General features: G+C 53.2%; 3 protein-coding genes across 6 annotated transcripts in view; 1 reads left to right on the top strand and 2 right to left on the bottom strand.

Moving 5' to 3' along the window:
* Positions 1–4297, bottom strand: part of MCM3AP (minichromosome maintenance complex component 3 associated protein) — a 50213-nt gene extending 45916 nt beyond the window's left edge. Inside the window, exons 1-3 of one of the 2 annotated variants that reach the window (XM_045776899.2) lie at positions 4157–4297; positions 2283–3598; positions 1487–1710 (exon numbers count right to left, since the gene is read on the bottom strand). In XM_045776899.2, the coding sequence (XP_045632855.2) occupies positions 1487–1710; positions 2283–3534 (1476 nt within the window). In that variant the 5' untranslated portion in view covers positions 3535–3598; positions 4157–4297. Of the gene's footprint in view, positions 1–1486; positions 1711–2282; positions 3599–4043 lie in introns of both variants that reach the window. The other variant, XM_045776900.2, reaches the window with a different exon arrangement.
* A 212-nt stretch (positions 4298–4509) lies between these two features.
* On the top strand, positions 4510–9197 carry YBEY (ybeY metalloendoribonuclease). 3 transcript variants are annotated; one of them, XM_045776901.2, is made up of 5 exons: positions 4510–4640; positions 5257–5510; positions 6576–6704; positions 7635–7802; positions 8878–9197. In XM_045776901.2, the coding sequence occupies exons 2-5, from the start codon at positions 5301–5303 to the stop codon at positions 8962–8964; spliced, it is 594 nt and encodes a 197-aa protein (XP_045632857.1). In that variant the 5' UTR covers positions 4510–4640; positions 5257–5300; the 3' UTR covers positions 8965–9197. The 3 variants fall into 3 exon arrangements, with proteins under 3 accessions (XP_045632857.1, XP_045632858.1, XP_087717984.1); XM_045776902.2 differs by having other exon boundaries at positions 7635–7703; XM_087861858.1 differs by having other exon boundaries at positions 4541–4640; positions 5281–5510.
* Positions 9198–11184: 1987 nt separating this feature from the next.
* C4H21orf58 (chromosome 4 C21orf58 homolog) lies at positions 11185–25168 on the bottom strand. Its single transcript, XM_087861859.1, is given in 9 exon segments — positions 11185–11380; positions 12469–12534; positions 12944–13179; positions 13528–13667; positions 18881–18992; positions 21720–21875; positions 22613–22686; positions 24211–24271; positions 25053–25168. Coding segments are annotated over 8 exon segments (885 nt in total). The 5' UTR covers positions 25113–25168; the 3' UTR covers positions 11185–11380; positions 12469–12488.
* Between the last annotated feature and the right edge of the window lie 434 nt (positions 25169–25602).

The following is a 25602-nucleotide window of genomic DNA, read 5'->3' on the forward strand; positions in this document are numbered from 1 at the left end:
GCTGACCAAAATGAGCAGGACAAATACTATATGATTCCACTTAAAAGTAATTTCTAGAATAGGCAAATTCATAGAGACAGAGAGTAGATTAGAGGTCACCAAGGTCTGAGAGAAGGAGGAATTGGGGAGATATTGCTTAGTGGTTAGAGTTTCTGTTTGGGATGATGAAAAGTTCTGGAAAGAGACAGTGGTGATGGTTGTGCTGTACATGTAATTAATGCCACTGAATTGAAAAAAAAAATCAATAGAAAGGAATCAACATCGAAAGTCCTAAAGCTATGCATGCATTTTGGCACAGGACTTCTCCTCTCAGGAATTTATTTATTATTCATTTACTTATGACAGAGAGACAGACACAGAGAGAGCATAAGCAGGGGGAGCAGCAGAGGGAGCGGGAGAAGCAGGCTCTCCGCCAAGCAGGGAGCCTGATGTGGAGCTCGATCCCAGGACCCTGGGATCATGACCTGAGCCAAAGGCAGACACTTAACCAATTGAGCCACCCAGGTGCCCCTACTTTCAGGAATTTAAACAAAGGATATAAGCCAATTAGAAATACATACAAAAAATGTCCACAAATAGAAAATTGGCCAAGTGGGTAAACAGGATAGAATACCATGTAGCATTTAACGATCCTATTCTAATCTAGGCTATTTATTGATTTCAGAAAATACTAAGACTGCTACCTGGAAAGGTTACCAGACAGCATATGCAGTGTGATCCCAATTGTGTAAAAACAACATGACTAAATACTTACAAAGACATTAACCAAAATATTAATAATTGCTATCTCAGAAAATAGAACTATGGGTGATTTTGTGCCCCCTCCCATAGCTTTCTGGTTTTTTCTCCTACATTAACAGGCCATACCTCTATCATTTAAAAAAAGTATAAAGACATGCTTTCTACTTAGAAATTCTATAGAACTTTATTTTTCCCAAGAATATTCAGAAAAAAACAATAAAGATAGAAAGCTACATAATGTGAATGGTCCCTGTACGCATACACTCTACAACCAATGTGTTATGCATATGTGTTCTTATATACATATTACAGTCAAGGTATAAACCAAACAAGTAACATCAGTTATCTCTGGAGAATGGGGTTACAAGGGGATTCTACTTTTTCTGTACCATTTGAACGTTTACAGTGATTATGTACTATGACCAAATAAAACAACAAGAAAACTCAATTTGGAAAAAGTGCTGTGTGATTACAGAGCCACTCCCATGCATTTCAGAGGAACCTGACTCATGGAATCACTCACCCAGCATTTCTAAAACACTCATTCAGTAGGGACTGCAAGCTTTCCATGAGTAACTCCAACTTATGAAATAAATAGTCCTAGTCCAGCCTCTCCAAGTTAAGAATAAGATATTCGAGTACGTGCCCAAATTCTAAAAAATAACTGGTAGATTTGAAAACAGGTTTTAAAGTGACAAAGTTCAAATTCTTTTTCACTCACATTAAGTTTCTTGGAAATACTCACATGATCAAAAAAATACACCACTGCAAGCTTTTTGCTGCGCCTGGTATAGATACGCTGCACTTTAGCAATTTTACCAAAATGGTTCTCCAGAATGGTTCTGTCATTGAGAGAGTCGGGGATGTTCTTACACTGGATTGCTGTTATTTCAGCGGGTGACAAGCCCCCAAGACTGTCTGTGCTCTCGCTTCTTTTACTTTGACGTCCAGGCGTTCCTCTTAGAGAATCTAGGGATCAGAGAGCAGGCACAGAAATCTATCAGATGGGGTGCCTAGGTGGCTCAGCCAGTTAAGTGGCCGACTCTTGATTCTGGGTCCAGTCATGATCTCAGGGTGGCAAGACTGAGCCCCGTATCAGGCTCTAAGCTCAGCGTGGAGTCGGAGCCTCCTTGAGATTCTCTCCCTCTCCTTCTGCCCCTCCCCCTACTGTGTACGCTCTAAAATAAATAAATCTTTAAAAAAATGCATCAGATATAACATTTCAAAGTTTATTTATTTATTTAATTTATTCATTTAGTAATCTCCACATCCAATGTGGGGCTCCAATTCATGACCCCGAGATCAAGAGCCACATGCTCTTCCAACTGAGCCAGCCAGTGGCCCCTCAGATGTAACATTTCATATAGAAGGCACCACCTATGTAAGAGCAAAGGAAATGTTTACGTAGGACGTGCTCTTGGTATGTTAGAATTCCTAGTGTTTACAAAAAATTTACCAGAAACATCAAACTAAGACCCAGGGAAATTTACCAAGAACCTACCAGCAGCATTTACTGGGTGGTGCAGGTATTTAAAGCTCACCTTCTTTTTTATCTCTACTTTCAGTTTCTTCCTCTTTCATCACACCTGGGAGCCGGGAAGGTGCCAAGACAGACTGACTCCCTCCTGGGATGGCCAAGTGGTCATTTTCCCCAGACTCGGCACAGCCAGTATCCTTTTTAGATTCCTTGTTGCCCAGACGACCCACTTCTTTATTGCTTTTGAAAACATCTTGTATCGTTCGACCAAACAAGGTGCCTCCCCGGGGTCGATTCAGGCGGACGGGTCGTTTATCTGGAGGATGGTCTCCCCTCGACAGAGCATCCAAGTCTTCTGCTGCATCATGGCCATGTCTCCTTGGGGAGCGATCCTGGTCCTCCTTCCTTTTCAGTCCTTTCATGAGGCTGGGAAGTGGCTCCATTTGGGAAACACGCTCTTCACATCCTTGTCTTACACCTGTTTTGCTAACTGGGAATGGTTCACCCAGAGGCCCTGAAGATATGGGGAAGTTAGTGAAGCTACTATTAGAACTTCCAAACAGTGACTTAGGGGCCCTCTTCTCTTCCTCTGCATTTTGGTTTGGCAAAGCAGAGGTAAAGGCAGACGATGAATTACTACTATTGACTGGTTTTGAAAAGGTAAAGTTTGAATTGGCAGCTGAACTGCTTGTCACCTGAGGAAAAGAAAATGGAGCCAGCCCCCCAGGCCCACTACTAACTGGGTGAGAAAATGTGAAAAATCCAGAAGTAACTGGGCTCTGAGTTTTCTCTGGCTCAGATTCAGCCCCAAATATTGGTCTGAACACAGAATTTTCCAGAGGTTTAAAGCTAAACTCTGTTTTCCCAAAACTAGAGCTTGCTACTTCCCCAGTTTCTGGTCCAAATGTAGAAGTACCTGGGAAAGCCCCAAAACTGGGTGATTTAAAACTAAATCCTGGGTTTGCAGACACACATGAACTTGAAGACCCAGAGACAGCTACAAAAGCTGGAGTGTGTTCAAGTCCGGGAAAGAGTCCAGCATTTGAGGTTTGGGAGAATCCTAATGTTTGTGCTGAAGAAGAATGACTTACTCCAGAAGATGTCGGAAAGCTGGATACCTGTGAAAATCCTGAGGTTTTCCCAGATAATGTATTATTTTGTCCAAAAGGAGAAGGCTGACCAAATCGAAATGGTGGCTTAGCCTGAAATGTTCCTATGGAACTACTAGTAGATGCTGGGAAAACCCCAGGCTGCTGCCCACTAAAAGGATTAGTTGGGTTCATCTTCTGATCCAAGGTAGCAAATACTATGTGCATACAAGTAGTTCTCTTCTTAAATAGTCTATTCAGCGAGGGAGTTCCCCCTCATTCTCACAGTAAGCTGGAAGACAAAAATTTGGATCACAGAAGAGAATTTGTAATCACATGTCACACTCTAAGGATAATTAAAAATCGGGCAAACCAAACGGCCAGGCATTATTTTCTGAGAGCCAGTGGGGGATGGGGGGGGTGCCTGGGGTAGAGGATGGAAGAATCAATTACTTTGTTACTAGAGCCTTAAAGCGTCATCCTTTAGACTAAGAAAAAAATTGAAGTTATTTTACTGAATTGGTAAATGGCAGGAGAAACCTCAAATAGCAATGAGAAAATAAATGCAGTCACACTTTTAAAGAGAGGAGTTTCTCCAGTCTTCCAATCTCCGTAGACAGAAAACTACAATGTAACGCTGTTAAGAACATGAGTGTTTCAGTGTTTCCTCCTTTTTCTTTCTCTTAAAGCTGATCTTTTCTAGTAATCTCTACACCCAACAAGGGGCCCGAACTCACCCGGAGATCAAGCGTCCCACGCTCCACCGACTGAGCCAGCCCCAGACTGTTTCCTAATTTTCTCCCAGTAACCAGAACCCACTTAGAGAAATAAATAAACAGTGCTGCTCTACCTGCGAAGACCGCCGAACTGGCTCCAAGAACAGAGCGGCCCCGCAGAGAGGCTGCCGCCTGACCAGGGAAAGGCGGGGCAACGGAGGCCGCGCACCCCGAAAATCGCCGGCGGCCCCGCGCCCGGCCGAGACCCGCCCGCGCCCCAGGCCCGCTCTGCTGACGACACCGGCGCGGCGGCGGGGCCGGGAGGGCGCAGGGGAAGGACGCGGCCTCCGCCCAGGCCGGGCCCGCGCCGCGCTCCCCGTCCGGCTCAGGGACTCGGAGACCCGCCGCCGCCCCGTGGGCCCCCCCGGCGCCCGGCCGGAGGCGCAGGCAACACACCGCGGCCGCCGGAGCCGACCCTTCGCGGCGCGCCCCGGGCAGAAAACGCAGCGCACCGACTTCCGGTCCGTCCGCGCGGCTCGGCTCCACCCTGGCTCCGCCACACTCGGGTTCCGCTCGCCTGCCCGTCGGCCGCGCGGGGGTCCGCCGGCCTCGGCCCCGGTACGTGAGCCCGCGACTGACCCTCTCCAAAGTGGGGCGTCGTTCGCACCCCGCGTGCTGCCCGGGGCCTGAGCTCGGAGCCTCGGTGCCCGCGCTGAGCGTTCCCTTGGGAATCCCCGGACCCACCAGGACTCACCCTCATTGGCCCTGCGGCTCCCCCGACCCTGTATCACCCCAGCCCCTCCCCCACCCCCTCCTCCCACGGCGCCCCGTAGCACCCCCTCCCCACTCCCCTACCCTATACCACCCCACACCCGCTGCCCGCAGCCCACACGCCCCCCCCCAGCGCCCACTCCCCGCCCCTCACTCCTCCCGCACACCCCTAACCCACCCCAACCCACAACTCACCCTCTTCTTCCTCCGCCTCCTCACCCTGCCCCTCCACCAATGGCCCCTTCCTCGCTACAGGCCTTCATTTCCCGCCCACGGCGGCCTGCCTGACTCGATGACTGTATTATAGCCCCTCATTTTCATATCTTGTTATGGTGAAATAGAAATCCCCTTAAAGTTTTCAATGAACTTCAAATAAAACGATCTGATGTGTGTGCATGTGTGTTTTTTACAGAATTTACCACTTTCTACTACTGATTTGTCTTCTCTTAAACTTTGACCACAGGCTTCTTTCTAAACATTTTTCAAGGGCGGTGTTGCCTTCCTGAAATGAGTTTGGTGCTTAGAAATCTGCAGCGAGCTGTCCCCATCAGGAGGGTGCCCCTTCGCAAGAGGATGGAAATTGTGAGGAGTACATTAGGGGTGCAGAAGTTCGACCTGGGGATCATCTGTGTTGACAACAAGAGTATTCAGCACATCAACAGGGTCTACAGAGAGAAAAACATCCCAACAGATGTGCTTTCCTTTCCATTTCATGAGGTAAAAAGTATTCTCTTGTTTGGCCTCCCTTCTGGTGTAAATATTCTGATTTTTAAGTTTCATTTTGAAAACTTTAAAATATACACATAAGTAGAGTGCGGCGGGACCAGCCTCTAGTGACCACTACCCATAGCCCAAGGAGAGAAGGTGGTCGGGTCCCCCAGCCCTCCAATGCTGTCAGTGAGTTAAAAGAGAAGTAGAATGCCTCTGCTACTTTTTTTTTTAAGATTTTTTACTTATTTTTAAGTCATCTCTCCACCCAACATGGGCTCAAACTCACAACCCCGAGATCAGGAGGCCCATGCTCCACCCACTGAGCCAGCCGGGCACCCCTGCTTCTGGAATTTTAAGTGTGATTTGATAACAAACATGTATGGTTGAAAAGTTTAAATAACACTGAATTTTTTCAATGAAAATGAAAAATAACACTGAAAAATATTTTAAACAAATGTAAGATAGCAATTAGGTTACTATGTCCATGATGCACATGGCTGGTTTGAGGCTTCCCACACTGTTGGTGACAGCAGAGATGGGAAGGACGGTTTTGAACGCACTTTGGCGGTACACTTGCAGAGCACTGGAAACACGTGAGTACTGTGTAACCCACTAGAGTCACCACTCAGGAAGGAAGGTGTTACAGTAACAACACCTTAAATATTCACTTGGTATTTTTTCCTGTTATGGTGGAAACATATTAATACCCTAAATATCCATCTGCAGGACTAGCTTAGTGTGAGCAGCCCTCAGATGAATGGACTGGTGGTTTCTTTTGTTTCATGTGGGGAAATGTGGAAGACAATGTAGGACAAAACAACAGAAAGAACAGAAATATAAAATTGTACCGACGTGGATCTGTGTGATTGTGCGCTGAAAAGGTGAAAGAGATGGACGAAAGCAGCTTGTTTGTCTTGGGTCACCTGTAAAGAGTGGCTCTGCTGTAGTCCCCTCACCCCTCCCCTGCCCTGGGACTACTGAGTAGGGGTCTTCCAGAATGAAATCTGTCGGCCTGTCGTCAGGTTAGTTCCTGCAGTCGTGTTTTCCAAATCTGTATTTCCTCATTTGCAGAATATAAAAGCAGGGGAACTTCCCCAACCTGATTTTCAAGATGACTACAATTTGGGTGACATTTTCCTAGGAGTGGAGTATATCTTCCAGCAGTGCAAAGGAGATGAGGACTACTATGACATCCTTACTGTAAGTGAGGTGCTGAAAGAAATAGGCCCTGAAAAGAGGGCCCTGGGTGGGACGCCTGCCTCCACACTGTCTCACGTGAAGGACAAGGGTTATTGGGGAGGGAGACCTACAAGCAAGGGCAACAAGGACTCTCTCTCATCATCCCACAGAGAGAGAGCTTAGGCCGTGCTTGCCCCCAGAAGGGGCAGGTGAGGGGAGAGGACAGGAAACAGGTCAGAAGCTCCCAGAAGCAGCCTTGTTTTTAGCTTTTACCCCCGAGGTCAGCAACCTTTGTTTAGCTAACTCAGACCAGCTGAATAGACTCCTTACAAAACTGTAGCCTCCAGGACCTTCCCAATCTGTCTGTCCTCAACTTGAGGGCAAAAGGAAAGGGGGAGGGGTGTTCCAAAAAGCTATTGTATCTTAACTTTCCTGTGGAGTCTACTGAGGTGTTTTCCTTTGACCACACGCCACGCCATGAACTATCTTTAGGGGATCCCAGTGCTTCTTTGTGACTTGAAGCAGAGCTTCGCAGGCAGAACCATGATGAGCAGGCATGGGCGACGGTGGGACTTCCTGGGAGGGGGAGGCTGTGCTCTTCTTGCGCGTGGCAGGAGCCCTGGCGTAAACAGGGTTGCTCAGCATGGGCTTTAGCTCTGGGATCTCTGTGGCCAGCAGCGGTCACCCTGTGGGGCTAGTGTGCATAACTGCTTCCACCCCCACCTCCTGGAGATCCCATTACCTACAGTGGAGGGCCAGCCCACCAGGCCCGGGACCCTCTCCTCCTCACCGCCAGCTGCATGTAGGCACCTTCTTGGCCCTAGGTCCCCTCCACCTACCCCTAGGTTCCTAACCTTCCACCATGTATGGGCTGACTTCTCCCTGCCTTCCCTCCTCCTCCTCCCCGGGTCATGATCAGTTCCTGAAACAGCTTTTTAATTGTTCTGACAGGTGACTGCCACCCATGGGCTCTGTCACCTGCTGGGCTTCACACACAGCACAGAAGCTGAGTGGCAGAAGGTAGGAGCCATCCTCCAGGTCCTCCAGCACAGAGGGTGCAATGCCCTGTGCACCAGGTGCCCCAGGAACCAGGGCTGCCTGAGCTGCCCCTGCAGTCAAGTACGAGAACCAAAATCGGGGGGAAAAGCAGTACATTAAGGATTTTATTAATGCCTGCTTTATAAAAACAAAACAACAAAAAAGACTAACATTGTTTAAAGTATTGGGCTCCCCAAATGCTACTAACTGTATTACTTATTCGCTGTTGAAAGGAAGGTCTGAGCAGAGAGACCGAATTCTATAAATTCTATAAAATTCTTATGGCTTAAAGTCAAAAAATCTTTACAAGAGAAATTGTGATGATATTTATCGGGTGGGAACAGGACTCAGAACATGCAGGCATCTGATAGAGACCTACAGTGTCAAGTTATTTAGCCCTTTGTTTCCCCGAGAAGTGATAATATTTACCTCATTTATAAGGGTGTGTGTTAGTATATGCACCATATTGTATTTAGTAAACTCAAATTATATTTGTAATCAAATAATCGGGTTCTGTGGAAGGCATAAAAATTTTTTTTTCAGTTCACAAAAAAGTCCTTGATACAGTTGTCCTCACATCCAGCCCATCTCGGGCTGGGTCCCCACCAGGGACACTGTGGCTCAACTTCCCCTCCAAGTGAGAGGCTGACCCTGCTGTGGCCCCCTCCCCCACTCTGGCAGCATCTCAGAGAAAGCCTATGATGTCACCTCCAGCAGGGACCCCAGCCCTCCCAGGGCTTCCCCATACACCTTCCCCAGGCACTGACCACTCTTTCCCCCAGGAGGGGCTGTCCTCGTGCATCCCCCTCCCGTGGACTCTGGGCCCAGCCGACCCATCTGGCCTATTCTCCTGCAGCCCCAGACAGGGTCTCCTCTGCTTTTACCCGAGACCAGCACTTGGGGCCCTGGACCCCAGCCCCTCTGCTGGCCCTACCCTTCACCCCACAGGCAGCACGTCCGCCCGCGTTCCATGTGCACAGTGCCGGGTGAAGGTGAGCACAGCCCGATCCTGCACTTTGGCTCTGGGGGGACACACGGCTGAGGCTCCTCACGCCAGAGCCATGGACACGGGCTCTGGGGAAGGGCTTCCCCAGAGGACACCCCCAGGCCAGGCGGCTGGGGAGGGTCCAAGTTCGTTCCCACTCCTTTCTTTCAGATGTACCAGAAGGAGAAGCAGGTTCTCGAGGAGCTGAGCCGGCGCACTGGGACCAGCCTCCAGCCCCTGAGCAGGGGCCTCTTCTGATGGTGCTGGAGGCCTGGCACCCGGGTGGCATGGGAGGGACCCCAGAGCCGCCAGGTGGATGGCAGGTGGACCCTCCCTTTCGGGCCCTGAGGACCAGGGACTCCAGCACACAGAGGGCCCCGCTGGTCGCTGCTGCCCCGTGGGGCTGCAGGAGTGACACGCTTGGGGGCCAAGTGGCTCAGGTGGAACCTGTTTTGTGAAAGTATAAAAGAAATGTCCGTTCACTTCTGCACTTAGAGCCTCGCAGACGTATTTTCAGTGTTGCAGAGGAAGCAGTTCTAAGCTCGTAGGGTGCAGAGCAGGGGCACGGGACCTTCATCCCAGCGGCTCTGCCTGTGGACGGAGGCCTCTCTCCCCTGCCTCTGCAGCCTGCCCGGGAGCGCAGCACAGGCAGCCCAGGGCAGGCGTGCCCCCCACCCTCCTTCCTACGGGAACCCCATTGGCTTCGGTCCCCACTTACCCCTCAAGAGCACTGTGACCTGGAGCCTTTGCTTGCTGCCTTTATGAGGGAGGGACAAGGCTGACCCTTAGGGCGGCTGAAAGGCCCAGGACAACCTCAGCCAGGTGACCCACAGCAGACGTCTCCTGCCCATCCCAGCTCCTGAGTTGGGTGCAGCCCCTAGTCAGAGGTCTGCTTGTGGACCCTGCCTAAATACCCCTTCCTGCGGCACCGCCGTGGCCACAGCTCTAGACCCCTGGATCCCCTGTGCAGCCGCTGAGCTAAGTGTCTCCTGGCTCTGGGGACGCCCTGAGCTCCCACTGCCGCATCCCATCCTCCCTCCTGTCAGTGTTTCCTGCCTTATCTTCTGATACAAAAATAAACCCAGGAGGCATCGCAGAACCTTATCCATGCTGTTTCTGGGCCCAGGGCACCACGGGAGCAGGCCACAGAGGTGCGCCAAGCCCACCCTGGGCCTCCATCGCCTGCGCCTCCCAGGTTCCAGTGTGGGCAACGGCACCACGATTTCTGCCAAGGAGCTCTGAAGAGGTCACAGCAATGAAACGTAGCCTCTCAGAGACTTTTTGGCCCTAAAACCAGGGATACTACAATTCTGAGAATCTGGTTTCTCCCCTGAATCCCCTTGAAAAACATGAAAATGCACTTCCCACGGGGTTTGTTGTCAGCCTGGACTCCCCAGGCCCTCGGGGACACAGAATTGGGCTTGTGGTGATCCTGAAGCCTTGTGAGCTCTGCACGCTTGCTTGTGGTGAGACTTGTTCTTGGTGAGTAGCAGGAAAGATGACCCCACAAAGCTCTTGGCTCTGCAGTTCTTTTTGAGACTGAAGGGATCCTGAGACCTGCTACTTCTGTCAGCGGGAATTTCAGACATCCCCCATGCCTCTCTGGTCATGTCGGGGGCACAGACAGAGCTCCCCCTGGGTATGGGCCTCAGAGCAGAATGGCTGGGGGGCTAGAGGCGGGGTATCCAGCTTTATGAGGCAATGCCCAGTGTGAAGGACCTGGTCACTTGTCCCCGCTGCAGCCCGTAACAGTGACCCTGGAGTCGGACCCCAGCCTCTGCCCAGGATTGGTCTCTCCTCCTGCTCCAGGGGTCCCTTGGGTTCCTACTCCCCTGTGTGTATTCAGAAACGCAGTTAATCTACTTCAGGCCTACGTGAGGAAGCCCCCATAAATCCCAATAGGACGGGGTTCTGAGAGCACCAGGTGGCTGCACACGTGCACACAGAGAGGGTGACGGACCGCAACTCCACGGGACAGAAGCTCCTGGGCTCGAGACCCTCCCAGACCTGCTCCATCCCTCATCACCTCCTTAAATAGACTGGTTATAGTCAGTAAGTGTTGCCTGAGTTCTGTGAACCATTCTAACAAAGTAGTCAAACCCGAAAAGGGGTTCATGGGAACCTCTGCTCCCTGACCCAGTAGGTCAGAAGCACAGGGGACAACCTGAACGTGCAGCTGGTGTGGGGGCAGTCTCATGGGACTGAGCCCTTACGCAGGTGGGTGGTGTCAGAACCGAGTGGGACTGCAGGACACCCAGCTGATGTCAGAGTTAGCAAATAGAAGCAATAGAAGTGTCTGTTCTGTGTGTGAGTAAAGGAGATTCACAGGGAAGAACTGGGTTTTCCTTACTCAGAACACAGACAAAACAGTTTTTCCAATTTATCAGGCCATCTGAAGACAACTTCTGTCAAACTTCTTCCCTGTATTGAATTAGTAATTACGTTGGGAAATAAAACCAAACAGGAAACCTGTTAGAAAATGTCAATGTGAAAATAAGAAACTGAGTCAGACCTTTAATTGCATTTCACAAGAGACACGCGTGCCAGGCACACCGTGTGGGCACCTGCCGCTCTCCTGCCTCGGAGGCTTCCTGAGCGCGGGCCCAGCCCGAGGAAGCGGAGCTGCGTGGGGCCTCCTTAGCCAACTGCTTCCCAGGCCAGCGTCCCGGTGAGCCTGCAGGGTCCAAGGAAGCACAGAGGAGGACTGGGCCCTTGCAAGTGTGGAACTTAGGGCACAAGACAGTTTACCCCAAAAGGGACCAATGAAAACATGTAGCACTTACAAATGACATTTACATGAAAATTATATTAAAACAGCAAGGGATGGGGCTCCTGGGTGCCTCAGTCGGTTATGCGTCTGCCTTGGCTCAGGTCATAACCTCAGGGTCCTGGGATTGGGATCTAGTCCCCTGCTCAGTGGGGAGCCTGCTTCTCCCTCTCCCTCTGCCCCTCCCCCCGCTCATGCGCGCTCTCTTGCAAATTAATTAATCTTAAAAATAAATAAATAGGGGCACCTGGGTGGCTCAGTCATTAAGCATCTGCCTTCGACCCAGGGCGTGATCCCAGCGTTCAGGGATCGAGCCCCCGCATCAGGCTCCGTGGTCTGCTGGGAGCCTGGTTCTCCCTCTCCCACTCCCCCTGCTTGTGTTCCCTCTCTCGCCGGCTGTCTCTCTCTGTCAAATAAAATCTTTAAAAAATAAATAAATAAATATTATATCAGCAAGGGAACATGATTCCACCAAGAAAAAATGTCACGACAAGTGAAGAAAGAGTAAAGCTGACGTCCACGTCCGAAGTCCTGACAGAACCAAGAGGAGCAAACAGAGGAAGCTCCCTTTCCTCAGCGTGCTTCAGAAGGAACCACGTTCAACCCTGAGGGTCTCTCTTCTAGGAGAAAGAGTTGTGCAGGCCAGCGAGGCCACCTCTCCACACATGAAGACACCTTTCCACGGGAGAGCTCAGTGGGCCGCTTGCCTTGTTCTGTCCACTTAGCAGGAACCGTCACCCAGCCACCCGCGTGGCAGGAGGGGCTCCCAGTTATCGTCATATTTGACTTTGTCTATGGTGTTTCTCCCATGGGAAGGTTTAAAAATGTAAGCGGCTAACTCCATCAATCTTCACTCTCATGGCTCCTGGGCCATCTTTCCTGATGAAACCCTATATTCCCTCTTGCCTCACAGTCCTGCATCCAGCGACAAGGCTGCAGCCTTCTGCCGGGCCTCCCTGACCACACCCGATGGGGAACCAGGCCCTGCTGCTTACCAGAGTCCACATGTGGAGGCTCATAAGCCTGGAGCCTGTGTGGGCTGGATGCCGTCAGATGCCACCCTAGGAAGGCGAGGGTATGTGGGTGCAGTTACTGCCCTGGCCTGGCTCGCAGACACCACACCACAGGTGAGGCGTGCTGCCAGGGCTCAGGTACGGGTCCCTACAGCCCTGCTCATACTGGACACTCCCAGGGCCACTCCTGCTGTCTAGACAAATGACCCAAGCCACAGGCAGCTTCCCCTGGAGGTTAGCGTGGAGTCCATTCTCAGACCGTGACCTCCAGGGGCTAATACTGCCAAGGACCCACCTGCCCCCCTCTGGAAGATGGGAGGGTCTTCCCAAATTCTCTGCTACAGCCCAGGACCTGATAAAGACAGGGGTCCACTGGCTTGTCAGCAGGGGTGAGGAGGTGCAGCCCAGGCCCTAGGGTATTCCCACCCCACAGACCAGGAAGCTGGCCTTGACTTACGGGCTAAGGGCTGTTGAGGAGGGGCCGGCCAAGTGGTGCAGGGCAGGCAGGAAGCTGGAGGCAGGTGGAAGGGCAGTGGCCGAGACCACCATGGGCCATGTGGAGTAACCAGCCAGAGAGCCAGGTGCTGGGATGGCCTGCAGGGGGGCTGGGGGCGCGTAGTGGTGGTGGTGATGCACGGAGGGCGGCTTCCGCCTCTAGGCTCGCAGGAGGACAAGGGGAGCCCGCTGCAGGTCCTCAGCACAGCACACGACCAGCCCGTTTCAATGGGGAGGAGGGGAAGGAAGGGAGGAGAAGAGGAAGTGGGGCAGGGGTGGGCGTGGGGGGAGAAGGGAGGGAGGGCCAGGCTCCGGCACGGCTCGTCTGGCTCTAGAAAGCAGCTTTCTGGGCCCCGGATTATTGCGCATCTTGGTGGGACTGGGGAGTGCCAGGGGGCTTCACGAGCAGGTCACAGACCCAGGAGTCAGAAATGTGCTTTTCATCGTTACAGATGCACGGACTTCCAGAAGAAAAGCCACCCAGGTCCTCTGGTTTTGATTTGGGTGGCCTCCTTTGCCTCGATGCCTGTCCCCAGCTGAGCCTACCTGAGTGGTGGGATGCAGGGGGGCAGCCTGTGATCCCCCCGAGGGCAAAAACGCCGATGCGGGCAGGGCTCTGAGCATCAAGTTGTGCGTAAGGATCTGGTACACCTGTGCGTTCTGCACCAGCATCATCTCCACCACATCTGCAAGGAGAGGCAGCAGGGGCCCCATCACTCACGGACCGCACGCGGAGCGTCGGGCCTCTCCGGAGGACAAGGCTTCAGACATGCACAGCGCTCCGCAAGTGGGAGGCCCTACGGGCACAAGCCTCTGTGCAGGCATCTGGCGAGGTGTTCCGAGGGGCGAAGCCTCTGGGTTGGAGGGTGTGTGTGCTTTAAAGTGTTGAGGGTGTCCAGCTGGGCCCCCGAGAGGCTGCTCCACTTCTCACTTCTGCTACACGGGGGCCCCCGAAAGGTCCCCAGGACCCCTGAATGGGATCTTATTTAGAAAGAGTCTTTGCAGGCATAATTAAGAATCTTGAGAGGAGATCATCCTGGATTATCCAGGTAGGCCGTGCATCCAAGGACAAGTGTTTTTATACGCGAGGCAGAGGGAGGTCTGAGACAGCAGAGGAGAGGCCATGTGGAGGCAGGGCAGAGAAGGGACCCACGCAGCCACGTGCCAGGACCACCTGGAGCCACTGCTCCCCGAGGCAGGAAGGATCCTCCCCCGGAGCCTCTGCAGGGGGCCTGGCCACGGGACACCGGACGTCAGAATTCCGGCCTCCAGACTGAAAGTACATTTCTATGGTTTTAAGCCCCAGGCCTGACCCTGGACACGACGAAACAAGCACGTGTTTGTCAGTGTGAGAGGTAAACAGGAGTTCTTTCCAAGCTTCAGGCCCTGGAAAGTAGGCAGCCCTGAGGCGCCCTCAGCCTCACCAAAGTCAGGCAGGCCCCTAAAAGCACTCCCAGTCAAAAACGGGGAGCTGGAGGCCTGGGCAGGGGCTCCTGCAGGGGTGTCCAGGAGCGGGGTAGGTAGCAGCCTTCCCACTGGAATGGGATCTTCGTCTCCAGCCAGCCCTCCCTGCAGAGTCTGGGCTAGCCAAGCGTCCATAATCACATCGGCGCATTCCTTAAAATAACCTTTCTCTCTATCCAGACACGTCCTGTTGGCTCTGTTCCTCTGGAGACCCCTGATGACAGATTTTGTCCCAGTTCTGAGAGCAACGGGGTGGTGGGGGACTCAGCAATCCAGCTGTGGGAACTCTTATCCCTGCAAGATAAGCATGTGGAGAGGCTGAATCTGGCAGCCCCATTCTGGGCAAAGACGCTTGAGGAGACCCACATGGGTCTGGGCCTGGACAGGCCGCACCTCCCAGGGAAGCTTCCCACTGAGTAGAATCACCCTGTAGAGACGGAATGAGAGGAAGGTCCAGGAAGGGACTCACACGGTGTCACTGCATCAGGGTAAGGGGCACACGTCAGTGTTGTGGGGAAACAGGGTCTTCAGTAAGTGGCACAGGGCCAGACTGATCGCCACGGCAAAGACAACAGCAGTCCCTAACTCAGAGCTCACAAAATCGATTCCAGGCGGGTCGTAACGCTACACAGGAAAAGTAAACCAAACTGTAGAGCATCTTCATGACCTTGAGCGGGTGACGGCCTCTTACGCAGGACAGAAGAGGCACGGACCCACAATGGAAAAAGCCTGAAAAGCAGAACTTTATTAAAAATTAAGAACTTGGGTTCATCCGAAGACACCACAAAGAGAGCGATTTGCAATACGTGTATCGAAACGACCCATGTTAGAATACATGAGGAATTCCTAGAAACCAATGAGACAGACAGATGACGAGCAAGAAAAATGGCCAAATACTTGAAGGGGCACGTCACAAAAAGGGTATTCGAACAGCCAATAAATATATGAAAAGGTGACGTGCAAATCAGAATCAGAATGAGCTGCCACGACAGGCCCACCAGACTGGCAAAAATGAAAACTCTAAGGACACGAGGGCTGGTGACTTGCTGCGGGCAATCCTCGTTCCCTCCTGAGGAGCGTAGGCACCAGTGACGAGAGAAGCAAACGCAAGAGAAATGTAGCTTCCATTCAACCTCCTTACAGCTCGCAGCCCGCTGATGGACCCAGAGACCTGCAGTGTGACCTTCCTCAGGAGCTCACCGCGGCCTCGGTGCCTTCGTGCTTAAAAGGAACCTTATCTTCACGGCCGCGAGCCCCTCAAGGTCCTGAAAGCCTCGCTTCCAAATTCCTTAGAGACTTTCGCTATCCCTCACTCCCACTAATTAAAAAGGATATCATCAGTCACTCCTCACAATCCCAGTGCAGCTCCTTCTGCCCACAGGTCCTGTCCCCGTGCTTTAATAAAAACACCTTTTTGCACAATAAAACATCTCAAGAATTCTTTCTTGACCATTGGGCTCGGTGACCCCACATCACTACCACTTTGGAAAACTGGCGGTATTTCCTGACCCAAACATCTCATCCCTAGGCACAGGCGCCACAGAAATGTCCACGTCCATTCACCAGAACATGAGACCGCGTGGGGGCTCCTGCTGGAAAGCACTGGAACACCAGCCCAAGAGAATGGGCCCACACTTTGTGGGGTAATAACATGACCGAACAGTGTGGGCAGCTGAACTACGGACCCCCAGCATGTACGTACCCTAATCCCCGGAACCTGTGATGTCCGTATCGTTATATGGAGAAACAGATTTGCTGATGTGATGAGGAGCCTTGGATGCTCAGGGGCACCTGGGGCGCTCCATCGGTGAAGCGACCACCTTCGGCTCAGGGCATGATCCCGGGGCCCTGGGATCGAGCCCCATGTTGCTCTCCCTGCTCGGCGAGGAGTCTGCTTGTCCCCCTCCCTCTGCTTCTGCCCCCCACTCATGCGTTCTCTCTCTCTCTTTCTCTCAAATAAATAGACAGGATCTTAGAAAAAGAAAAAAAGAGTCTTGGATGAAAGCAACCCAAGTGTCCATCAACAAACAAAGGGACAAAAGAACGTGGTCCGTCCATGCCGCGGAGTGCTATTCAGCCTTAGAAAGGCGGGAAAGTCTGCCACCTGCCACCACATGATGAAACTTGAAGATGTTCGTTACTCCAGGTGAAATAAGCCAGTCACAGAGGGACAAATGCTATAGAGCGCTCTCAGGTGAGGTACTTAGAGTCGCCAGATTCAGAGACAGTAAGATGCTGGGTGCTGGGCTCTGGCAGGAGGGGGACCTGGGTACAGAGTTTCAGTTTGGCAAGATGGAAAATTCTACAGATCTGTTGCACAACAGTGTGGATCCAGTTAATACTACTTAATGTGTTTAAGATGGTGAATTTTATGGGTTTTTTACCACAATTTTTTTAACGATTTATGTATTTATTTGAGGGGGGTGAAGAGAGTGCACATGAGCGTGAGGGAGGGGCAGAGGGAGGGAGAATCCCAAACAGACTCCTCCCTGAGCACTGAGCCCGACGCGGGGCTCGATCTCACAACCCTGAGATCACAACCTCAGCCAAAACCAAGAGTCGGATGCTCAGCCGAATGAGCCACCCAGGCGCCCCTACCATGATTTTTAAAATTAATTAGTTTTTGAAAAAGAATCTTGAGGTGGGGAGATTATCCTGGATTATCTGGGTGGGCCCAACATAATCACAAGGGTCCTCAGGAAGTGTTGAGAGAAAATAACTATCAATTTAGATCTGAACATCCAGCAAAACTGGTATTTAAGAACAAGGGGAAATAGAAACATTTGCCAGAAAGCAAACACTGAGGGCGCTTCAAGAGTCTGTTCTAAGGGAACTTGGAAAGGGCTTATTTCAAGATGGTAGAAGATGGTTCCGGAAGGGTGGTCCGAGAAACAACAAAGGGCGGGTAGAGATTTCCCACAGAAATCGTGCCACGTCGTTTGGGAATTTGGTCTAAAAGAGAAACAGCAGTACTGGCTGGGTGGGAGGAGGGGGTGACGTGCACCAAGCTCCTTCCATCACTGCGGGGAGGGGGCTCCACATCCCACACGTTCCATTTCATACTAAAGCCCAAATAACAGAAAAAAATGAATAAACGAACAAAAAGCAGCATCAGTAAACGCGGAGAGCAGCCTGATGGTTGCTGGCAGGGTGGGTGGGGGTGGGGCTTGGGGAAAGTGGGCGAAGGGGAGAGAGATGGGTCTACCAGCTGCGTACGGAGGGAGTCACGGGAAAACGCGGCACCGTAGACAGAATACGTGTATGCCACCACAGTTTATGAAACGGCCACGAGTTCTCCAGCGTGGCTGCTAGAGTACTTCTGAGAGTTCCTATTTTCACCTTCAAATATTTGATCTCGTCAGAATTTGTTTGGGTGTAAGGAGTGGGGTAGGGACTTGACCTTACTTTGTCTAAGTGGCGAAAAACACATTGAAGATTTCATTTTTTACCACTGATTCTGAAGGCCGCTTTTTCTCTTGTGAGACACACAAGCGTTTGCACACACAGACACAAGTACAGCACACACACGGATCTGGTCGGTTTGCCTTGGAAACGGACAGACACTCACTAAAGCTCATCCGGGAAAACCACCAAGGAAGGATGGAGAAGACGGGGCAGGGCTGCCCCTGCGAGCACACCGGCTGTGCTCGGCCCCCCCCAGGGCAACCTCACGAGGGTCACAGTGGACGGCAGCCCTGGCTGAGCTGCTGGCCAGCCTCGGACCAGGCCTGGCACGTGTGACGACATTCAAGGGAACTACGGTAACGAAAGCAGCTGGTAGAATTGAGAACACGGACCTGGTGATTCTAGGAGCGGCTCTGTTCCTGGAGCCTACCACCCCCAGTGCTCAGGGAGGAAGGCTTGTGGGGGTGGCTGCTCACTCCGTGATGAGCGCTGGGCTCACGGGTACACCGTATGTCAGCTCTCATCAAGTTGCACACTTGCATTGGTGCAGTTGATTCCACCGTCTCAATAAAGCGGTTTTAAATCTCCAGCGTTTAAAACTCATGTAAGGGGCGGCCGGGTGGTGCAGGAGGGTGAGCTCCCAAGTCTTGGTTTCGGCTCAGCTCATGACCCCAGGGTGGAGAGCATCGCGGCTTTGGGCTCTGGGCAAAGCGGGGCGCCTGCTTCAGATCCGCTCTCCCTCTGTGCCTCCCCAAACAAAACAAAACAGACTCATTTAAGAGGAGAAGCAGTTTGGCCAAGGTTTCGTATAGCTGGCTGGGACTGAGCCCGGTTCGCTCGGTTCCTAGTTCTTGTTTTCTTCCCGCAGAGATATCCACAAGAGTTTCTTAGAGTTATTTTGTGTTGCTGATACGTAGCTTCGACTCAGTAGCCAAAAGCTAACCCTAAATGACTACCCTGTTTAAAAAAATATATTTTGTTTCGGTAGAGAATTTTAAAACCCATCACAGTATTGATATGAAACACTTACCTTCCTTAATACTTCGTGCTCTTTGAGTAGGGAAGGCCTGGAGAGGGGGAATCTGTGCGATGAGGGGCGGCTGAGGTAGCTGTTGAATGATGGTGGCAGGAGGCTGGGGGGCCTACACAGAGCCAGATGATTAGTTCCCTCAACGTACCCTGGACACAGTGTTCTACAACACCCACCCACCCGTCCACCCACCCATCCATTTACCCACCCACCACCCGTCCACCTGTCGACCCACCCACCCACCCATCTACCTACCCACCCACCCGTCTCTGCTTCTATCTACCCAAGCACCCATCCACACACCTGCCCATCCATTTATCCATCCGTCTGTCCTACAAGAGGAGCTTTAAATGATTAACCCTAGATGTCAAATAGGTTGCTGAATAGATATTTGAGTCCAGGTATCACCTAGGACACGATATGTTATGAATGTTTGTGTCCACCCCGAAATTCATATGTTGAAGCTCTAACCTCCACTGTGACTGTATTTGGAGATCAGGCCTGTGAAGAGGTAATAAGGTTAAGTGGGGTCATAAGGGTGACATCCTAATCCAATAGGGCTGGTGTCCTTCTAAAAAGGGAGATGCCAGAGAGCTGTCTCTGTCTGCCACGTGAGGACAGTGAGAAGGCAGCTGACCACAAGCCGGGAAGAGAACCCTCTCCAGGAACGTGATTGGCCGGCACCTTGACCTTGGACTTCTGCCCTCCAGGACCGAGAGAAAGTAAATTTGTGGTTCAAACTGCGGGTCTGTAGCGCTTTGTTAGGGCAGCCCCAGCACACTAACACTGGCACACTTTGTTTAAGAGAGGGAGAGAGCGTGTTCGAGCATGCGTGTGGGTGGTGGTGGGTGGGTGGGGATGGCAGAGGCACAGGGAGAGTCTTAAGCAGACGCCACAACCAGCGCGGAGCCCGGCGCCCGACATGAGGCTCGATCCCACCACCCCGAGATCATGACCAGAGCCGAAAATCAAGAGTCGAATGCTCAACCAACTGAGCCCTCCAGGTACCCTTAACACACAGTATTTTTAATGTTTCCTCCATTTCCTGTCTTCAGGAGAGGAAGCTAATGTCTGGGTTCATTAATTGTGCTGAATAGAGGCATCCAAGGAACAGGTCATGAAAATAACCTCTGGCTTCTCTCCAGTTAAAGGAAATGTGGACAATGTCAAGCGCACGCGGTGTTGATCACGCACCAAGACTTTCTATCTTACTTCTCTTCTGGTTGAACAAGGGCCTGACCCTGTCCTTTCTTTCCCAGTTCCCAGAAATGGTGGCATAAACCGGGGCTTGGCAGACTCTGTGTGCAGAGGGCCAGACAATAAATAGTCTTGGCTTTGTGGGCCGTGTGGCCTCGGCTGCGACGGCTTCTCTCTGCCACTGCGGCTTCGAAGCTGCGGCTGGCGGGCAGGACGGGGCCGGTGACGCATCAGTATGGGCACCGGGATTCACACTTCACATCATTTTCATAGGTTACAAAGCTATGGTGTCTGTGGCCTGTGGGTGTTGTCTCCCCCCCATTTTAAAAAAGACTTATTTTAGAGAGAGAGCGTGAGAGAGAGTGCACGAGCAGGGGGAGATTCAGAACGAGAAGGAGAGCCACCCAGGTGCCACTCCCCCAAACATCTAAAAGCATAGGCCATTCTGTAAGCTGAGAACGGCCTGTAGCCGCTTTGCTCTCCCCTGCAGAGAGGATAAAGCTACGCCTGCCCTGGCCTGGAGCACACCCTGCCTCGGGGGCTCTGAGTCCAGCATCAAGGAAATTCACCGTAATGACCAAAGGCCCTACTTGCCCTTCTGTTGTTGCTGGGGTTGATTGAGAGATGCAAGCAGAACTGGGCCCAGACGAATTGCTGTGAGTGTGAACAGGTTTGGGAATGGGCAGAGCCTCCGGCCCCTAACCCCCACCGCTCCCACCATTCCTGGAAGGAGGTTCCAGTGTTGGGAGACCCAAAGACGCAGGCTGGGGAGAGGCAGTCTGGAGCCTAGACACAGACAGCCAGGGGGCCAAGGGGGCACTGGGGGCTCCCTTAGCACAGATCTCTCCCTGATCTGTTCCCACTCTGTTCCCTCAACTGTGTGCTGCCAGGGTCTTCTTCCAAAGGACAAAAGCACTCCAGGTCATGGGCCCAGTGTGCTGACGCTAACGTCTCCCTGGCCAGCTGGTCCAGAGCCCTTGCAACTTGGTCCTGCCCACCTCCTTGGCCTTCTCTTCTCCACAGGGCGTTGAGGAGCCACATCCCTGGCTTCTGTCCCTCCTCTACATTCACCTGCCCTCCGATACGCTCCCTTCTGCTTAAGAAAGTCAGAGCTGCTTTCCATTGCTTGCAACCCAGAATGCTGAACAAAGGTGTGAGGCTCTCAAAATTGGAACACGCTTTTACCTTTTTAAATTCTGCCCTTGAGATTAGGGTCTTAGGATTCCCCTGGTGATTATGAAATTTTGAGAAAGAGTTGACACACTTCTTCCCCAAATTCAGGGACCTGAATACTTCTGTTCCTCGTGTAAAGGCTAGGACCTGAGAGTCAGGAGGCCAAATGGAGACCCCAGCCTCTCCTCTATAATGAGGGGGTAAGACCACCCCCTCTCCCCAAAGCCAGTTCTCAGGGCACCTGTGAGGACCGCAGAAAGGAGGGAGGGGGGTCCTTGTGCAGGGTCCGGGACATGGTAAATGCAGCCACTGTTGGCTCCTAGCTGACTGACCCTCTTCAGAGCACCTGCATAATGCTGACGAGGTGGGCCCCGAGACCACAGAAATCCACGATCTCTGTTAGAGGAGGGGTCTCTGTGGGCACCACATCCTCCCCACACTGCTTCTGCCCCAGTTCATGAAGACTTACTGAGTGTTGGATAATCCGTGGTGGCTCCAGGCCTGGCGGGGGCAGGGAGGCGGCAGGGTGGGTGCCCATGGGGGGCATCTCTGGGGGCAGTGCTGACCGGGCTGCTCCTCTGTTCACCCCGCTCCGGGCTTGGACCTCCTCTAGGAGACGCTGTTCCTGCAAGAGCAATGCAGAGCTGCTACACCAGGGAGAGGGAGGCACAGAGCCCGCAGGGAGGAGACGGGGTCACAGCAGCGCCAACGCTGGACCCGGACGTGTGGTCCTCTGGGGCCCGGCTCGGGCGTCCACCAGCCCCACTCGGGGCACAGACTCTCTGGAATGGGAGCCAGGCTCTTCGTGGGGGCACACAGGAGAATAACCCTTCATTTCACATGGCGGGAAGGGAGGGGCTTCAAACTTCTTTTTAAGTTCACCGAATAGCGGGCCGGTTTCTGGTTGCTCTTATGTGCAGCCAGCAGAGCGTTCTCTCTTCCCCACATGACCACAAAGCGGGATTTTGTCCTAACGTGTGGACTCAGTTCACCGCTTCGCATGGTCATTCCCTGTTGCTGGTGCATTTAGTTTGGATGAAGCCCTTGGCCATCTTAAAATCCCACTTCCTGTAGCAAACACTTTGCACAGCGTTCCCATCTTGGAAAATGTGCAACCAAAGCAAGGTTTTCCAGCTAACGCTCCTGATAGAACCTAGACTACAGAAAATGTGCGTGCAGGCGTTACTTTCTCCATGAAGTCTGGCCTCTGGGTGCATAGTCTCCCAGCTGCTCCAGGGCCATCCGTTACCCACCCACAGGTCACAGACACCAGGGAAGCCGCGCTTAGCCCAGGAAGCCCGCCTCCATGCTCCTGGCCTGGTCATGACCAGCGTCCACGCAGCTGCTGGACATGCGGCCTACCCAGAGTCTCTGCAGAAGATCTTGCCTCCTCCTCAGAGCACCCAGCAGGGCTGCGTCTGGCCGGTCCTCGTTCCCTGCAGGAATGATCATCTTATTTCTGTGAAGGAGCTGGAAGTCATGTCATGTGCGTTCCCACACGAGGCCCAGGCGTTACACTGCCCCTGTGGCAGAAAGCCCTTCCTCAGGCTCTGCTGGACGCTGGCGAGAGGGAGAGGGTCCTCACAGGGCTTGGTAGTGAGCACAACTGGGCTATGAGCCTGGCCTCCTGCCACCTGCAGCCGTCTGGGGGCCCTGGGAGCTGGCACGGTCCACCCGGCCTCGGGTACCGCCATCCTCAGCGTCCTGAGGGAGGGGTCCCCACCCGAGGGGAGGCTCTGAACAGGGCCTGGCCTTCCTTCCTCTGGCACAGCACACCCGTTCTCTTCCCCACAGTGCTGAGCATGCCTACAGCAGCCTGTCCTCCGGGAGGGGGCCCAGGAGTCCCCATGGCCCTGGCCCACTCCATGGTTCTGCTCTTCCTCTTGGTCAGCTGACCTGGTTTGGAGTTTCCTATCTGGATTTGAGCCCTGGGCTCTGCCTGCTGCCCTCAGAAGTTTCCTGGAGCTCCCACTGCCCAGGGGGCTCTTCCCCATAACAAAGAACAGGTGATGTTCTCATAGGCCTCTCTAGCACCTCACCCAGATGTCCCTGAACCTGGACACTGTCACTGGGAGAGCAGTCCTCTCTTCTAGCTCGTGTGGCCTGAGTGACCATCGGCCAGGGAGGCAGACGCACGGGGGGCCTGGTCTGGGCCCCTGAGGAGGTGCCGACCTGACGCAGGTGGAACCTCACATACCCCCCGCCCTAGAAAAAGCTCAGAGCAACATTGAGTCTGATCCACGTGTGGCCACATCTGAGCTGGGCAACCTGGGGCAGATGACCAGGCCCCTCTGGACACCCCCCCCTGTATTTTAAGATTTTATTTCTCTATTTGACAGAGAGAGGGAGGGAGGGAGGGAGAGAGAGAGAGAGAGAGAGCAAGCATGCGCACAAGCAGGGGGAGGGGCAGGCAGACGGAGAAGCAGACTCCCCGCTGAGCAGGGAGCCCGATGCAGGACTCTAACCCAGGAGCCTGGGATCATGACCTGAGCCGAAGGCAGACGCTTAATGACTGAGCCACCCAGGCGCCCCTGGACCCCCATTTTCTTATCTGCAGAATGGGAATGATGAACATATGCCCTCTTGGGGTTTTTGTGAGGGTGTGATGAGCTGTGAGGGTGTGTTTGGCAGAGCGTGCACGTGTGTGCGTGTGCGTGCATGTGTGCGCGTGTGTGAGCATGCGTGTGTGCGTATGGGCGTGTGTGAGCACGCGTGTGTGCATGTGTGCGTGTGCACGCGTGTGTGCGTGTGTGAGCACGTCTGTGTGCGTATGTGCACGTGCGTGTGTGCACGTGTACGTGTGCGTGCGTGTGCATGTGTGTGTTCTAAACAGGAAAATGCGAGCCTTTCAACTCCGAATACAGGGAGAAGTAGAAGGACAGTCTTGCTGGTACCAGGAGGAGGGAAGGACCCGGGAGGGGTGTCGTTCCTGGGTGGCCCTGAGCAGCCTGGGCTCTTACCTGGCACGAGGGGGGGGTCTTCAGAATCCCCTTCCACATTCTCACGCTCTTGCTCCAGTTTCTGTGTCGGAAAGGACAGTGTGCGAGTGGGTGGGGTCTGGGCCAGGGGAGGACCCCCAGAGGGTATAAAGGGACCAGTGTCCCAGACGGAGGTGACTGGGGATGGGGGGCGGTGGTGGCAAGGGTCGCCTGTACTCTCTTAGGGACTGTGGGCACTTTCCATTCAGTGCACACAAGTTCCGCCTTAAAATCTTAGGGAAGATGCTCTGAAAGCTTGCCCTTTCAAGCAACTTTCTGCAGAGCCTGACCCAGGCCACTTCCGTGTCCCTGACAACCCCTGACCCCTTGAGCCCCGGGCTGAGCAGCACAGTCTGGGCCTGTCCTGGGAGGACCCCTGCCGGCCCCTCCACGTTGGCCCACGGGCCACCCGGAAGGAGGCACTGTGCTGGTGCCTATGAGGACAGGCTGGCCGCAGAGGACGGGAAGACGGCTGTCAGGACGGGTCCCAGGGCTGGCCTACGGGGCTGCGGATCCTGCACCAACCAGGGCATGTCTCCTCCAAACACTGAAGCCGGGAGTCTCTGCGGGGGAGTGCTATGGGCCCTGAAAATGCTCTGGGCTGTGGGTGCATCCAGCCTCCTGGCTGAGAAGCTACCAGAAGAACCTAGTTGGCTCTGCACCAATGTGGAGGAAACAAGACACCACCGTCCTCCATCGTAAGGCGAGAAAGCACTGGAGAGTTTCACCTTGGAAGCAGGAGTATCCTGACAGGTATAACTTACCTTTTAAATCTGTGCCTCTTTGACAAGTTGTTGAAAACGTGATTGCCCCCACTGTCTTACCTTCTCCAAGAGTTTCAGGGTCAGTCGGGTCATTGCATCTGCCACCGAGGAGTCCAGCATCCTGGGACCATAAGAAAGGGGACGCCACAGGCCCACCTTCCTCCCTGGTTCTCGGGTTATCTGCAAGCAAGAGGTGCTCAGCCCCAACCCTGGAGAGAAGCAGCCCCAGCCCTGGTGTCTTTGAAGGATTACTGAGCTGGGCTTATTTTACCTCCTGGAGACTGGCCGCTGCTGCCAGAGAAGAGTGTGTGGGAGGGTGGCCACATCCGTCTGCAGTACCGTGTTGCCTCGGCTGTCGCTAGGCGCTGCAGACGCAGGAAGGCCCCAGGTTGCTGGGTTTCCACTGAGAGTGCTTCCCAGGCCCCACCTGGTCCCCACAAAGGAGTTGACAACAAACATCGCTAATCTCCAGGTGTAGCCAGGCGGGGCTTATTGGGAAGGCAATGAGCAGCAGCTGGGGCCAGAGGGCACAGAGTGAGGTCCTGGGGAAGAGGACAGTCCTGATTCCCCCATGCGCTGCCCCACCCTCAGGACTGAGCCCCGAAGAGTA

The sequence above is a fragment of the Ursus americanus genome, chromosome 4 (genome assembly GCF_024610735.1).
Source record: "Ursus americanus isolate L20-20 chromosome 4, mUrsAme1.1.p, whole genome shotgun sequence".
Classification (NCBI taxonomy): Eukaryota; Metazoa; Chordata; class Mammalia; order Carnivora; family Ursidae; genus Ursus; species Ursus americanus.